This window comes from Gouania willdenowi, chromosome 15 (assembly GCF_900634775.1).
Source record: "Gouania willdenowi chromosome 15, fGouWil2.1, whole genome shotgun sequence".
NCBI classification, from domain to species: Eukaryota; Metazoa; Chordata; class Actinopteri; order Blenniiformes; family Gobiesocidae; genus Gouania; species Gouania willdenowi.
In genome coordinates this window covers 12,057,389-12,074,035 of record NC_041058.1, presented here as the reverse complement: position 1 = coordinate 12,074,035, position 16,647 = coordinate 12,057,389, and the positions used below count along the sequence as shown (strand labels likewise).

Here is a 16,647-nt window from a genome sequence, read left to right as displayed (position 1 = left end):
TAACCCTAAACCTAAGCCTAAGAATTGTTGCGATATTGGGTTATAACCTAATGCTAACCCTAACCCTAACATAACCCTAAACCTAAACCTAATCCTAACCCTAACCCTAAAACGCTACGTACGTGTACTTCGGTAACCGTACCAATAGAACCAGAGGTTTTCCGTACGGCAACCGTACAAATAAACAGGTTTTTTTTATTCCACTAAGGACAGTGCCTCTTTTTGTGTTGTTGAAGGTAATAACCAAAATACCCATATTCAGCTACGGGTCAAAGCTTGTTATACTACATGACAGGAAATAGTGCAGCTTCTTGCAGTAATTTTATTAAAAATAATGCAATATTGTTTTTTTTTCTTTAATGTAGTCAATGAGCTCTTTTTGCCTCTTATAAGGTTACGCATGAATATTTTTTGTTCAGTTTTACCATCCGTTAAAGTAGTTTAAGCAAAATTCATGTGACCTAGCTGTGATGGCCTATATGAGACATACTGTATCTCCAGATCAATTCTTAAAAATGTAGAGGCCAAATGGTCTTCACCATACTACACAACAATGTCCATTTTTTAAAAATCCTAATTTATTAAATTTGAGCTTTTTGCACCTAATTTTCTTTATTAAAAGGCCTCAGAGTCATTTCACATCACCTGTGCTACTGTGGAGTAAGATGGAGGCGTGTCTTAATAATGATGTGCACATAGAGATGGACTTTGACAAAATGGTCAAAGTCTATCACTTCATTGAGCAGTGACAAGTTCTACTCAGGGCTAGGTATACGGATGTCACAAGAAGTCCCTGTAAACTCATTAAACACAGAATAATCTACTTTCTAACTGCATTATTTGAAATGTTTAAAACTCAGCATATGCAGATCTTTCTATCCTGGAAAAATATGTAAATGCATGCATAAAATTCACATTATTTATCGATCATTTATTTTAGTATATTTGATTACTTTTCATTGTTTGCAGCCTTAAATAAATGGCACTTAGTTACTAAACGTATAACTTAAATGTGTGTTTTTTTTTTTTAAACCTTTAAACACAAAGTGGGACTAAATTCAACCCTCAAGACTGTCAGATGACTTTAATAAAAAAGAAAATTAACTTTTGCATGCAATGTTTATTTGTCCAGTAGTAAATAAAAGAGCACATATATATATATATATATATATATATATATATATAGGTCCCTTAGCATCCTATTGACAGTATTAAAATATCTTATTAAAACATAAAGTATATTCTGTTTTTTTTTTTTTTTTTAATCTTCTCCTTTCCCTTTCAGCTCTTCTTCTCCGTTAGCTTTTGCCACAAGAATTATCTGCTCTCTTCTCATCGTCATAATATATTTAATTATCTTCCAATATAGCGTTCTGTTGTATTAACATTTTTATTAACTGTACATTTGTTGCAATTTCAAGCTTTACACAGCTGAGAATGATCAATGATTACAGTGGAAATGTTTTTATTCCCCAAAGCATCAATCGTCTTTCCACTGATATGGAATGTAAATGTTTTATAATAAATTGACAGTTATAACCGCGAAAAGTGACGTCACACACGAAACTTCCCTAATTACAGACACACGTGATCACTTTGACAGAAGGGAGCGTCGCTTGCGGACTCGTTATTCCTCCGCGAGATGCAGAAAATAGCTCCTCTTTTCCACGCGGATTTTCTAAAATACATGCCCGCCCGGAAGCAGAACACTGAGTGATTGATATTACATATTGATCTAATATTAGATATCCAGGTCTTCGTGGTTTTAGTCATCGTTGCGGGACTATTTGTTGCAAGCGGCGGGATACGTACTGTAAAATCCCTGCCTGCACTACCTTCTTTTTTTCCTTCGATGGAGGCCATGATGGGAGCCTGAGAGTTCAGCTGGAGCGACAGGGGCGAGAAAAGAAGATGATTCTCCGAGACCGAGCTGTCAAACCAGCCCTAAATAGCTTTTGACTTCTGCAGAGCCCGTGTGTTGTTAAGGTGGAGCCTGTCACTTATTTCAGATGTGCTTACGGCGGCGGGTTGACGACAATGTTGAATCGTTAGGAGGCTTGCGGTTCGAAAAAGGAGGTAGCATTAGCTGTGCTAGCTAGCTGGTTAGCTAGCGAGCTAGCTACGTCTTTTTAACGGGTTTCCAGAACCGGTGAGTTCTCTGTCCTGTTAACGACTGACACCGATCCGTCATCGTGGACCGTGTTCGTCATTGGAAGGTGTCTTTGAGGACTGCTGTTGCACGGGTTTTATCCAGAGAGCGTTTGCAAAACGATTTGCAGGATTTGGGGGAAAGTTGGGCCTGCCCGGAGGAGCAGAGCAAGGCCCGTTTTTATGATCCAGAGGAAGCCTTTTTAATCCTGCACACCACTAGCCCCGCTAGCTAGCACCCATCAACCAAGACCTGCAGAAATCCTGCCGCCGAGGGCAGAAAAAGGAATACTGCGACTCACAAGATCGGTCAGTTTCTATTATATAAAAGCCTGTTCCCACCGTTTACCCCACATTGACTCCTGTCACCTGCTAAAATGGCTGGGATTCTCAAAGAAATGGTCAGCCGCAATAAAAGGAGATACCAGGAGGACGGTTTCGACCTGGACTTAACATGTATCCTTTCTGCTCTCATGGTTGGTATCGATTGGGGAATGTGTAACATCATTTTTTTGCAGACGTGGAGCAAGTTTTGTGAGGTTAGTTAGCTCTCATGATAAGCCCGTGTTAGCTCTCAGTGCTGCTGCTGCTGCTGCTTGGTTGGACGGCGCTGGCTGCGTTGCTGTCACCGAGCGTGTGTGAAAGATGGAGGATCTGTCAAAGCAGCACGCACTAATTCCACAGTCATGTTACAGCTGGAAAGCCCCCCTCTGTCTGTTTGCATTTAGGTTCTATGCCACTCACCCAGCGGTGGACTGGCATTAGGTAATAAATGTAATAATAGGTACCTCTACATAGGGCTTGGCGACCTGGACCAAAACTCATATCTCGATATTTTTTCCTCATAAATTGCAATACACGATATAGATCGCGATAATTTTATTTCAAATAAGGTCTGACCAGAAAGAGAGTTCTGGGCTAAATTTGATGGTCCAAATGACACACAGACACATTTATTATCAAACAGCTGCACAATATATCTCACTTAAGTATTTTTCTCCTCTAAGGGACAGCACGTGTGAGTGAGTTCTCTAGTGTGACTTGTTTAGTGATAGATCTGGGCTAGGACGCACAGAGAACATACATCAAACTGTTTTTTATGCAGTTCTGAGAAGTAGTGAAAGCAGCGACCTAAAACGAGTATTTTAAAACAAAATAAGCTGTAAAATATATTGGTATAGGCAATATTGTAAATTTTCATACCCCCAAAAATAGAAAACTCCATATATCTTGAATCTTGGCATTACTCCCAGCTCTACCTCTACATGTAGTCTTATTGATAAGTTCCTATAGTTTTATGTAATGTGCATTGAGATGAAAACCTGCTATGTTGTCTGTAGGTAAATATCAATAGCATTAAAGATGACAGTTAAAAAAAAAAAAAAGACCTGTCACATCTTTCAAACCTAATATAAGCAGCTAATAGATTGGTTCACATGTAATTTCCACTAAAACGCGAGCATCTGCTTCTCCTATTTACTTGATAAATGTGATTATTCATAGATTGGATCAGGGATGTCAAACTCCTTTTAGTTCAAGGGCCAAATACAGATCAGTTTAAACTCAAGTGGGCTGCAGATTTTAGGTAGGTTGGGGGGGTGGGACAACAATTTTAACCTTAGTTTGTTTTGTTTTTTTTTACTTGATTTTGTTACCAATAATTTGTGGAATTGTTCGTGAGAAATGGCAAAATATGTGGAAAATTTGAGTTCTTTCCACAAATTGCAATAGTAATTAATGCATTCATGTGATTTAAACAAAGGAAAAATGCAAGCTCCTAAAAATATTGTGGCGTTTTATTAAATTGGTGAATTTGAGATGTCTATGGCTGGATTATTTGGATTATTTTTCACAATAATTCATTTTTTGTCATTTTTACTTCTTTGGGCCAAATTCAATGCTCTTGAGGGTCGGATTTGGCCCCCTGGCCTTGAGTTTGACACGTGGATTAGATTCTGAAGCCTCTTACAGATATTTGCAAGTTTTACAACTGTACCCTCATGCGCATGTTTAATTTTTGTACATAATTTGTTAAAAAAAAAAAAAAAAAGCCACCCTAACCCTGTCACAAATTGATCTCCAGTTGGCTGTATGCTTCATGTTGCAATATACTGCAAATAAGCAATAAAGTAATAGTCATCAGAAATCCCCTTGATAGTGGATGTTCACATGTAACCATTGCTACAGTTGATTGGCAGTAAGAACAGTTGCAACTTAATTGTTTCACTGGCAAAATAATTGATATTGGGGGTGTGAAATTGAAATATTCATTAGAAAGCAAAACGTTTTAATTTAAAACCAACTTGCTGTCATTGAGCCATGTTTAACATAATTTGGCGCAGTGTTGAAAATAAAAACCAAAATTAAGCCCAAAAATGAATATATTGGCATCATGCAAATATAACCAAATGCTTAAGTTTGATCTAGGGTTAAGTGATGGCCTGTCATGAAAGTCCAGGTTTTACTCACCATCTTAATGTTAAAAATGTACATGAAGGAGTTTTTAAAGAGGTTATTTTTGCAATGGTAACATTGATCCCAGACAAGCTAGTTGTATGCAATATGTTGACAAATACACAGTGGTCTTGTGACCATTGATTGTTGTACAAAAATGGGACTTTATCAGTTTCTTTTTACGATTGCTTACCAAATACATAGTGTGTACAGTGTGATACAAGTAGTTGGTGAAATCTTTTTGAGCTACACATTGAAGTTAAGGAAAACGGAGGGGGAGAAACTGCTCTGTTTGCTCCACCCATTTTAATTGGTTTGCATTCATTGACAAATATATTAAAGTTTTGAAATACTGAATTCTACTTTTGATGAGTGACCAATTCAGGCTTTTAGACAGGAATTCTGTCAGTAGTGTTTTCTGTTGATTTGGTTTTTGGATATCAAACTAGCACATTAGGCTTCAGCTGGTGTTGCAGTTTTTTTTTTTTTTACAATTTGCACATATTTTGTTAGATTTCTAGTGTGATGCATTGTTTTAGGTTTAATTGGGTACTTGGATGATTTGAACTGGCTATACAAACAATCCTGTCCAATAGTGCACTTGTTTAAGAATGGGGAAGAAAAAACGGTGTCTGCGTACTGTCTTTGGACAGTATGTAGATAAATTAGTTCTTGAAAATGTTAATATAGTTTGTCCTTTATTGATTTATATAATTTTTTTGTTGGTTAGTTTGGTTGTTCTCTCAGTATGGAAGGAAATGTGAAGCTGAGTGCTAGTTACCTAAATTCAACACTGCCTCTAAAGATAGAAACAAAATGAACTGATTTCAGGCAGAGCTGACAGCTATGATGAAAGTGTGACTGAACAGTGCATCAGTCATCAGATGTTTTCTCACCTAGTTTTATAATTGTGAACAATCCTATGTCTTTGAAAGGCATGTGCTCTGTGCATGTAAAACCTTCTGCAGGTGAATAAAGAGCACCCAATTTAAAAGTGCCATTTTTTTTTCTTGAAGTCTCTCACGTGGGCTCTTTTTTTCCACTTTTTCACTTCTTCTCTTCTACATTTTTTGGCATAGTGTCTAAAGACAATATGGGATCTGTGCAGTTATGTAATGCTGTAACACAGTTTTGGGAATTGCCCTTAAAATAGAGTTGCCTGTGATCTTGTATCAGTATTGCTGTCTTGAGTGCTGCTTTCCTTCGACTCTTTTAACCTAACATCTCTCATTTCTTTGCGCTTTTATTCTAACTACTCCCACATTCATTCCCCCTCCCTCTGCTTGCCCCCCTTCCTTTTTTTTCTTTTTTTTTTTTTTTTGCTATCTTCCTTTCCTGTCTTTCCAACCTCCCTTTGAGTTGTTTCCCACTCCCCCTCTCTTTTTGCACTCACTTGTGGATTCGGTGTAGGCAGAGGGCTCAAAGAGGGTGTTTTTTTTTTTTTTTTCAAGGCGTGCCTAAAGCGGCACAACCCCCCGCCCCCCCCCCCCTTCTACTTGGAGCTTCTGCCAGAGGTCCTGCATATGCATTTCCTCCCAGCTGCAGAGACCAAGCCCCCCATGCCCTGGGCTGAGGCTCTCCTGAGAGCTTTGGAGCTTTTTTTTTTTTTTTTTTTTTTTAAGAAAAGGCTTGCATTATTCTGACTAAGATCTTTTTGCCTGTAGGTTTGAGGGTTAGAGTTCTTTATAAGCGGTGCAGAAAACCTATATTTGGCTCCTAATTAAGCCTTTGATGGACAGGATTACAGCACAGTATAGGCTACTTTGTGGAGCTTTTAAAGTTTAAAGGAGAAACTTCACATTATGCAAATACTATAAATTTGCTTTTGGCTCAGTTGAAATAATGCATTAAGGCAATGGAATGACAGCAATGAGTTGAATCAGAATGATTGTCACTTTTAGTTGATGGCTACATTTATTTGCCTAAATATCTGTTGTTTTCTTTACCTCATCCATTGTCTTGGCTTCTAGAGCTTTGGTCTAAGATTTATCTGTAGCTGCATGATTAAAGATTGATGAGTGAATAGCGTGTCTGTATAGGGAAAGAGGTGCTGTCCTGTATCCTGCATATGTAGTTAAGGTTTTGCCTGGGAGCACTGGACTGGCCTGGTGCCGTTTCTGATCAGTTGCAAATGGTTCAACATAAAAAAAGTTGCTCTAAGGCCTTGCCCACACGTAGCTGGGAATTTTTATAAACGTATATCCACCCTCCTCTGTTATAAAAAAAGTTACGTCCACACAAAATTGCATAAATGTGCTATCAACAAGTGAATGAACTAGAGCTCTATAAAATCTGCGTAAACGGAATCGCAGACAGAATTGACCAATGAAAACAGTTAAACACGGAAATTGACAAAATCGACATGAAACACAGTCACTGTGGTGCAAGGAAAACTTTTTTAATGGGGAAATGTTTTCGGGGGCTGCCTATTAGGTGCACCGCCCTCCTCGAAAGCTGTCCGTTTTTCGTGTAGCGCAGCAGTCCTTTAGTTCTTTTTATTCCAGATTTTTGTCCGTGCCCCGGAGGTACACATTCACAGTCAGCAAGCTACCTCAAGTACAACCATTTCAGTGGGAACTTCCGGTTTACAAAATAAAAGTCCATTGGAGCAACGTTATTAATGTTTCATTCAAACATCTCATCAGAGCTACAGAAGATGGGATAGTTTAAATTAGGTTAATTTCAACCTAATTATTAAACCTGCTCAGATTCAGTAAATCATTGATCCCTGACAAGAGAGGACACCATCAACCGCCCAAGCAGTGCCACCCCGTCAGCCACAGACCGACAAGCAGGCATACCAAAACATCCCCAACCGGGCACCGCTACCCCACACCAATGACTCCAGCACAGTCCCCATGACGTCGGTTATCAGTGTCCACACTTAAACGCAAAACCGGAGTTTTCCCAAGTCTTCACTTTTTAGTTTTTAAAAAGCCTTATCTTGCGTTTTCCTGTGGAAGACAGGCCAAACTGTAGGAAATTATATTTGTTTTTGCAGATACATGTGGACAGGGTCTAAATTTAGTAAGACACAACACATTAGAAAGTTCTCCTTTTTTTTAAATGGCTGCAGAAGATGTGCAAGGAAGTTGCACAACAGTCTATAGTAGGGCTGAGTTATATGGACAAAAACTCATATCTTAATATTTTTTCTCAAAATGGTGATATAACGATATAAATCGCAATAATTTAAATTCAAATGAAGTCTTACCTGCAAGACAATTCTGGGTTACATTTGCTGATGCAAAAAGCCCACACAGGCACATTTACTAACAAACCGCTGCACAAATGTGTCACTTTTGGCTTTTTCTTCTATAAAGTACAGCAGTATGAGTTCTATAGTGTGGCTTGTTCAGGGGAAGGTCTGGGTCAGGACGCACTTGACAATCAATATAACTGTGGTTTTCATGCTGTTCTGAGAAGTCTCAAAAGCAACGACTCCTAGATAAAGCATTTTGATACAAAGAGCTATAAATTATATATCAATATTCTATATCGGCAAAATGGAAAGCTCGATATATCTTGGAATCTCTATATATTGCCCAGCCCTAGTTTATCGTCGGCGTTAAATCTCACAACTTATCACAATTAACTACCGAGGCATATCGATCAGACCAATAAAGATGTGCAGTGATTGACACTCTTCAACTTTTAGCTTTTAATCATGTAACTAAGTGGTTAATGGCTGTTTCTTTTTGTCCTATGCTAAAATGTGCCACTCTTCTCAGCAGCTTTTTGTGGGTAGGCAGATGCATGTAATACTTACTGGTGCAATTTGAATTTCAGCTGTTATTTTGTAATTCTGTCTTTCAAAAAAATATATTTTTTGATCCAGTGCTGACAAAAGAAGTACAATGTCAAGTATTGCACTAGAAAAGCCCAAATATGAACCTTCACTTACTTGGTCAGAGGAGAGGAGTTAGAAAATGTATTGTTCCAAATTAGTAAAAAAAAAAAAAACTTTCTTTTGGTACTTTTATTAGCTCGGGTTTTGCCTTTAAGGCCGTCCCAATTGCTGATTTTGAAATTCAGTTTTTTTCATAAGCCTCTAGCAAATTTCCAATGCTATTAACAAAGAAATGTTATTTACAATATAAATTAGTTTTCATAATCATTTTTATCCCTTGTTGAACTTAAAATGTGACAATAGTGAACCCACCTGTTGAATCTATGAAATGTAAAGATTCAAGGCGAGCTCAAAGAACAGATACAGTTCAACTTTTGGGGGCAGTCCCAATATAACTTACCACTCTAAATATACATACATGCAGGTCAGGGGCCAAAGATGTCTCGTGCAGCCACATGTGGCTCTGACAGAAATGACTTGCCTGCTCCCTACTGTCAAAGCCATCTGCCACAAACGTACACCAGTGATTTATCACGAACAAGAGCTGCAAAAATATCATGAAAATGCTGTGAATGCATGTACAGTAACTGTGTTCAGGTGCTGACTGTTGTAACAAAATAAATAAGAATGTAATTTCAAACTGTAACCAGTTAGATTTGGACTTGCATGTGGTGGGAGGATATCTTTTTTGTTTTTTTTAGATCCACATCATAACTTGTTTTATAAGCTAAAGCTCTGTGCAGTGGCAGCTTGTGTAACACAGTAGCATCGATACATATGTGAAAAGAACCAAGGTAGAAGATAATCTTGTTATTTTTGCCAATGTTGTGCAGGTGGACTTGATAGTTACTTTTTTTGTGTGTATACCGTTAGGTAGACGTTTCCACAGACACACATGCTCTGCCTTTCCTTGACTCTTGCTTTTACCAGATATTTACCCAAACATTATTGCTATGGGCTTTCCAGCAGAGAGACTCGAAGGCGTGTACAGAAATAATATAGACGATGTTGTACGGTGAGTTTTGTGCTGTTACAATATAATAAATGCACAAATATTTAACTCTAACCTTTATGTAAGAAGCATTTGAAAACGCAGCAGTACACCTGATTACATCCAGAGTTTCTTTATTGTTTCTTTCAGGTTTTTGGATTCAAAGCATAAAAACCATTACAAAATCTACAACCTGTAAGTGCTGCACAAACTGTTTGTGTCTGAGATCTTTGTTTACTTGCTTCTTCCGCTATGAATTCTAAATGGAGTCCTTCTTTCCTTTTCAGCTGCCAGGAAAGAAACTACGATGCTGCCAAATTTAACTGCAGAGGTAGGCTGCTCTTCATCTTCTGCAAAAGCAGTTGACCTGAACTCGTTTATTAAATAAAACCTCAGTATTTGTATCGTCACCACCCCCCTTTTTTTTTTTTTTCTCCACTGACCTGTTTGCAATGCTTTCCCCATTCTTAATCTGTGTGGGTGTGTGTTTACCCGTCACAGTTGCACAGTACCCTTTTGAAGACCACAACCCTCCTCAGTTGGAGCTTATTAAGCCGTTTTGTGAAGACCTGGACCAGTGGCTTAGTGAGGATGACAATCATGTGGCGGCCATCCACTGTAAGGCCGGGAAGGGCCGCACTGGTGTCATGATCTGTGCTTATCTTCTTCATCGTCGCAAGTTCGTGGCGGCCGATGAAGCACTTGACTTTTACGGGGAAGTCAGAACAAGGGACAAAAAGGTGAGATACCCCCCCTTTTATCCTTAAAGACATAATACTAAGGGACTATTTTTCTAAGATCCAAAATTATTTTAGATAGATTATTACTTTTAGTATTTCATGAATTATGTGCTAAACCCATTTTATCATTTCTTAAGTCAAGTTTGAAAGTATATTTGCTTACTTTGTTTCCTTTTTGCAGGGAGTAACGATCCCAAGCCAGCGCCGTTATGTCTACTATTACAGCCATCTGTTGAGGAAAAACCTAGAATATAAACCGGTGGCGCTCCTGTTCCATAAAATGGTGTTTGAAACTCTCCCCATGTTCAGCAGTGGCACCTGCAGTAAGTCATTTTCAACTTTCACCAATCAAACTTGAGCATTCTCCTGTTCAGGGTTTCATTATGTGCTATAGCTGAACTTTCATGCACAGGTGTTTTTAAACTTGATGAAGCACATATGTTGGTTGTTCGTTGGTTTTTTTGTAGATAAATTCAGATTTTGCCCAATTTATGTAAAGCCAAATGGCTTTATTGTGATCTACACCTCCCCTGATCAGACACAATAGTTTCAAATGGTTTCGTTAACTAATCACACACCAAATTGTGTTCGAATGGTTGTTAAATTAGAGATGGGTTGTTTTAGATGTTTCCCTACTTCTGCATCTGATTGTGAACAATAATTGTGGTTTTATCATTCCAGAGGTGATGAGACGTTTTGATCAGTTTGTCCTATACTTAGATTTCAGCAATTCATTTTCACTGTTCTTATTAGCAGATTTTATCATGGTTTAAATATTTCCTGCCCTGGCCTCAAAAATCATCAATAGTCAATCCAGATAAAGTTTCATTTTCTTTGATGTGTGCAATTTTCTCAGTACAATGATTTCTGATGTGAACGTTTCTATTGTTCAGCCTTTGGTCAGAAGAAATGTCTTTTTCCTTGTTTTTTGGCTTTGGCTTTTCTTTGCTAACACCTAACAGCGCTGAACTTTGTATTCAACTTTCTCCTTAATGCTTACTTCTCCTTTTAAACCAATTGTGTTGGGGTATAGGCCCTATTCTGAGTTTCACATCCACACACACACAACACGAGTGGATCAATCTGCATATTCATGTTTACTTTATGATAAAGAAGAAGATGATTTATTATTTTGTGGCATTCTGTAGTTCCTGTTTTTGAAATTTTCCCCCTCAATGTATTAGAATGAACTGAGAAGCTCCACACAAATGTTTGGAAACTTAAAATGCTACATCTTGTACTGTGTTGAAGAGAAGCTTTGTTGACGCTAATCTTTTGTTTGTGCTGCTAAACTGTGGAGCCCCCGGCAGGCCAGCCAGGCTCCTGTTTGTGATCATCTCCTTCTTTCTTTCTAAGGGGACAGTACCGTTAAAAACAGGAGCGAGCCGATTCCTCAGGGCTTCAAGAAAGGGAATTGGCATTGGGGTAAATGAGCCTTTCATACATTATTTTATTTTATTTTTTGTTTTATTTTTTTGTTTATTGATATGGCCCCAATGGTTTACCAAGCACAAGCAATTGCAGCTCATGCAGCCATTATTCCAATTATTCCAAGCAGGACAGGCAAAGGTTTGAATCTGCGACACAACCTCAAGGAATGGATTAAAACAGTCATACATTAAATCTGCATGAGAATAGGGTCCTCTGTGTCTCTTTTGGTGTTACATTTAGGGTCTAACTCCTTTCTTCCTTAATTTTTAATACTCTGAGGGGAGAGCTAGTGCTGGTGCTGTTTTGTCAAACTTAAGTAACAATACTGGTATCCTCTGTTACTCACCTTGCTTTTCTTGTGCTTTCTTGTCTCTTCTTCTTCTTCTTCCTCCTCACAAATCTCACCCCTCATCTCTGTGCAACGCCGAAACCTTTTGTGTTTACAGATCCCCAGTTTGTGGTCTACCAACTAAAAGTGAAGATTCACACTTCAAACCCGGCACACACACGGCGTGAGGACAAGCATATGTTTTTTGACTTCCCCCAGCCGTTGCCTGTTTGTGGAGACATCAAAGTGGAATTCTTCCATAAACAGAATAAGATGATGAAAAAGGTTAGTCAATCCACCTCATGAGGCATTTGACTGACTAGGTTGGTGTCAATTCCCTAAAAAGTATGATCTTGGGACTCTGTGTGCTCTGTTACATCATTAACACGTTCTTGGAGCACGAAAAGCCCTGGAAATGTCCAGCTGTGGTCACCAGTGCTTTGACTGGAAGAAACCGAGAAGCATTTGTTTTCTCAACTATTTACTGGTTACTTAACAACGGCCACAGTCTAAGCTACTCCCCCCCCTCTTTTTTCTTTGAAAACTTGTATACTATTTATTTGGTACAACTGAAAAAGTTATAGGAGTGTGTATTCCAAAAAAAGTAAGTTTTTGTTTACTTTTTTTTATCGGGACCATGTCTTTTCGCTTCTGTCTTGTTGTATTGGACGGGATGAAAATGAAGCCATGCCAAAGCTGCTGGTGGTGTTTTGGTTTGGTTCTCATGTGCTGCCCGCGTAGCAACGCACTGCTTCCCTTCCCATGTCTGGTTTTTCTGGAGGTATTAAATTAGGTTTGACATGCTTCTGTCTTAAGCAGACGCTGCAGTCAAATTGACAAAGCTGTACCATTTCCACAGAACTGACTTGGTAGGGTGGTTTTCACAAAGAAATCCTTGCTTCCCTCACAAATGCCAATATATAATGTGCAGTCCTTGCAAAAGCATGATGTGTTTTTGCTTTTCAGTAGATAATTCTTTCTAAACATCCAGCCACGCGCTGCATTGTGGGACCAGGTCAAAGGTCGCAATAACCAAATGTGTATGGTAAATGGGGAAAAACACATGAGAAGTAAGAAAGTGCAGCAATTAGAAAAATTAATTGTCAACGGGGTTTACAGTTTCTGAAAGGATGAGCCTTTATTACTGTCTTATGCAGCATGAGACCAAAAGTGGCCGATTGTTCCTTCAAAGCAAGAGCTAATGTCAGCTGCTAAACATGAAATACAACAACTTGCTTGTTTTAGGTAGTTTAAAAATGCCTAAACCCCCTTAGGATCTTCTTGACGGATGATTAAAGATGATCAAATCAACTTTGGTAAAATATTTTAAATTTTTAACTGAATATCTGTTGAATGTCCTATATCAGATTAACTTCCCTGACCTAGTAACCAATTTCCAGGTTGGAGTTCTTCTTTAACAAATGGATCACAGATGCTTCTCACAATACCATACAAGAATTTACATCGCATTGCTCCGGTTTCCAATTCACAAGTGCATAAGGGTCATTTGAGCAGTCCTTAATGGCACAGTGTGGGCCAGGAATGATGATTGGAGGTGCCTTAATACTAAAAGCAGCGTTAGTTTATTAATCACAACCATTGTAAATACAAGATGTGTAGCTACAAGTCAATTCTGTCTATAACTTGCTAGGGAAAAAAAAATCACAACTTCAAAATGTGTTCTAAGTACTTCATGGCTCTTTTTTTTTTTCTTTTTCCTTCTCTTTGCATTTTCACATCCAGGATAAAATGTTTCACTTCTGGGTGAACACTTTCTTTATTCCTGGACCAGAAGAAAGTGTGGACAAGATGGAAAATGTGGAAAATGGAGCTGTAAACAATGAAGTCAGTCAGCAGAGGGGAGACGGTGTCAGAGACAGCGACAGGGAAGGGGACAGGTTCAGAGTAAGCGGCAGAGACAATGTTAGAGACAGCGACAGGTCCAAGGACGGGTTCAGGTTCAGAGACAGGGAGGGGGATAAATTCAAAGACAAAGATGGCGACAAGCTCAAAGACCGAGATGGTGACAGGGTCAAAGACAGGGACGATGGCGACAGGTCCAAAGACAAGGACGGGTCCAGGTTCAGAGACAGGGAAGGAGACAGGTACAGAGACAGGGAGGGGGACAGATTCAGAGACAGGGAGGGGGACAAATTCAAAGACCGGGAAGGTGACGTGGTCAAAGACAGGGACGACAGCGACAGGGACTACCTCATCCTGACGCTCACCAAGAACGACTTGGACAAGGCCAACAAAGACAAAGCTAACCGTTACTTTTCGCCAAACTTCAAGGTATGAACCAAGTTCACCTATTTGGGTTGAATCGACATCATCTCTAGATCAAAGACATTTTTTAACTTGGCCAGGTTTGAACTGCTATCATTTGTTTTTACTGATCCAAAAACCTTAAACCCTGATGCCATCTGACCTGTGGTTTCTCTCCTCGACAAAATGAGCTGCATGTGAAATTGAGCTTTCGTTTATTCAGACAAGATTTTTCAGGGAATTTATTTATCCCCTTACATGGTTTGACTGTCAACTGCCGGTCTTTGTCAGATGAAGTTCAGCTGATCGTCTTTGATAGTTCCTTTGAAGTTTCACTTGACTTTTATGTAATAGTTCCAGAGAGATGGGTTTTTCGTCTTTGTGAATAGTGAGTTAAGTTGAGGTTTTTTTTTATTCAGACAAGATTTTCCAGGAAATATTTTCTCTTTTTTTTTTTTTTTTTAAAGGCAGAACAACTATGAAGACTGGCAGTTGACAGTCAAAACATGCCAAGAGATAAAAAAAAAAAAAAACATTCCTGAAAAATCTTGTCTGAATAAACTAAACCTCAACTTAACATACTATTCAAAAAGAAGACAAAATGAATCTTGCTGAAACCATAGAATGAGCTGCAACTTGTTCATGTGGAACTTCTTGCACAAGCATAAGTTGATTTTTTCTGTTTTTTTTTTTCCTAGGTGAAGTTGTATTTTACGAAAACCGTGGAAGAGCACTCGAATTCTGAGCCTAGCACTTCGGCATCTGTCACCCCGGACGTTAGCGACAATGAGCCAGATCATTATCGATACTCTGATACCACTGACTCTGATCCGGAAAATGAACCTTTTGATGAAGAGCAGCACACGCAAATAACAAAAGTGTGAACTCTTTTTAAAAACAGGAAAAGAAGAAATTAAACACCAGAAAAAAGGAGAAAACTTGAATATGAACTGAAAAGAAGAACCTTTGTCCCTTCCTTCCCCCAGACGGCAATAGAATATCATGTCAAATGCCAATTTTAGGTAAAAAAGATAATTATCCTGACCAATATATTGTTTTTTAATTTTTTTTTTCCTTTGGCACGGCCATGTACCATGTGCAAGGTTTTGACACTGTTGCCCCATGGGAAAAGGTGCTGTAGCTATTAAATGTGTTTTTATATATCTATATACATATATATGTATATACATATATACATGCACAGTTATAAACAAACATTTTGTGTCAAAGACAATGAAAGAGTACACAATCAGGAGACGGGAGTTGAAGTGTGGGAGAAGGTAGAATGATCTAGGACTATGCTGCTCCTTCTCCTGTCTAAACCAAGGCCAGTGCTGCAGTCACTTTGTTTCACTCCCTTTCTCTTCCTCTTCCTCATCTTTTACTCTCCCCCTCCCTCCTATCTTCCTCTACTGTGAATGCTTCTTGTGCTCTTTGCAGGCTGTCTCACGTGACTTTTGGCCTTTGTGCAGTGCAAACTGCATGCGGGCAGTGGGTTGGGGGTGGGCGGGGTTATGAAGAGGCTGTGATGATGTCTAAAGCATTGCCATTCCTGTTCCCACTGTGTATACGTTAAATTATGCAGAAAAAGGCATCTCATGTAATTGTTAATGTTTTTTTTATCCTAAGATAATAAAATATAATACACAAAATTGGGAGACAAGTGTTTGCAGTAATCTTGATGCTACATCTTAAGGACATGCTGATGTATTGAAAGTGACGTCCATGTACTGTTGATAAATTTATTCAACAGTCGCTTAAGTTCAATTCCCTAAGTGGAGTTTCCCAATGTTTTGAGTCATGTTCATAAATATACCTGCTAGGAAAACAAATTGCCTCTCTTCTAACTCATGAACCTGTTTTTGTTTTAACGTGATAGGCGAGATGGCACTCAAAAGTGAAGTAACGCTAACATGTTATAGTGAGATGAAAGTGTGTGCAGCTGTTAAGGAAGTTAAAAACATCAGCTATTGCTGTTCCTCAGTGAGAAACGTACTGTGAATGGTTGTAGCACCAGCTGTGGAACTTGTGTTAACAGTAACTTCCTGCTTTAAAGGTCAGCAGATATGAAAGTGTATGAAGAGTTTTATTAATAGTTCAGCTGAGAGTGGGGAGCCAATCAATGTTTTGGGAGACTGAAGTTACTTCAGGAGTTTGCCATCTATTTGTGTTTAGTCAAATTGAATTCGATGCAGGATTTCGTTCCATCCCTGATGCTCACCTGCTGACTTATACAGCAGTGGTTCTCAAATGAGTCTAGGGGCACTTGAGCCATTGCTTGAGGGTCTGAAATAATCATTTTAAAAAGAGTATTCATGTTGTATCAATACAAAAGTATCTAACTACATATTGAGGACCAACGCAGCAATAAAACAAACATTTCACATGTTGAGTATATGGATACTAGAGATGATGCACCGCTGTATTACTACTTTCAGGT

The 16,647-nt window shown here is 38.7% G+C and overlaps 1 protein-coding gene across 2 annotated transcripts; it reads left to right on the top strand.

The window, feature by feature from the left end:
* The first annotated feature begins 1,656 nt into the window (after nucleotides 1–1,656).
* ptena (phosphatase and tensin homolog A) lies at nucleotides 1,657–15,804 on the top strand. 2 transcript variants are annotated; one of them, XM_028468466.1, is made up of 10 exons: nucleotides 1,657–2,604; nucleotides 9,383–9,467; nucleotides 9,594–9,638; nucleotides 9,731–9,774; nucleotides 9,945–10,183; nucleotides 10,365–10,506; nucleotides 11,540–11,608; nucleotides 12,061–12,227; nucleotides 13,686–14,234; nucleotides 14,906–15,804. In XM_028468466.1, exons 1-10 carry the CDS (start codon nucleotides 2,526–2,528, stop codon nucleotides 15,089–15,091), a joined length of 1,605 nt encoding a protein of 534 aa, XP_028324267.1. In that variant the 5' UTR covers nucleotides 1,657–2,525; the 3' UTR covers nucleotides 15,092–15,804. The 2 variants fall into 2 exon arrangements, with proteins under 2 accessions (XP_028324267.1, XP_028324268.1); XM_028468467.1 differs by lacking the exon at nucleotides 11,540–11,608.
* Nucleotides 15,805–16,647: the final 843 nt, after the last annotated feature.

Bases quoted from the DNA above. Each gene is read 5' to 3' on its own strand.
- ptena (XM_028468466.1), top strand. From the start codon at position 2,526: ATGGCTGGGATTCTCAAAGAAATGGTCAGCCGCAATAAAAGGAGATAC. The intron at 2,605-9,382 runs GTATCCTTTCTG...TGCTTTTACCAG, and splicing joins TTTCGACCTGGACTTAACAT to ATATTTACCCAAACATTATT. The intron at 11,609-12,060 runs GTAAATGAGCCT...TTGTGTTTACAG, and splicing joins GAAAGGGAATTGGCATTGGG to ATCCCCAGTTTGTGGTCTAC.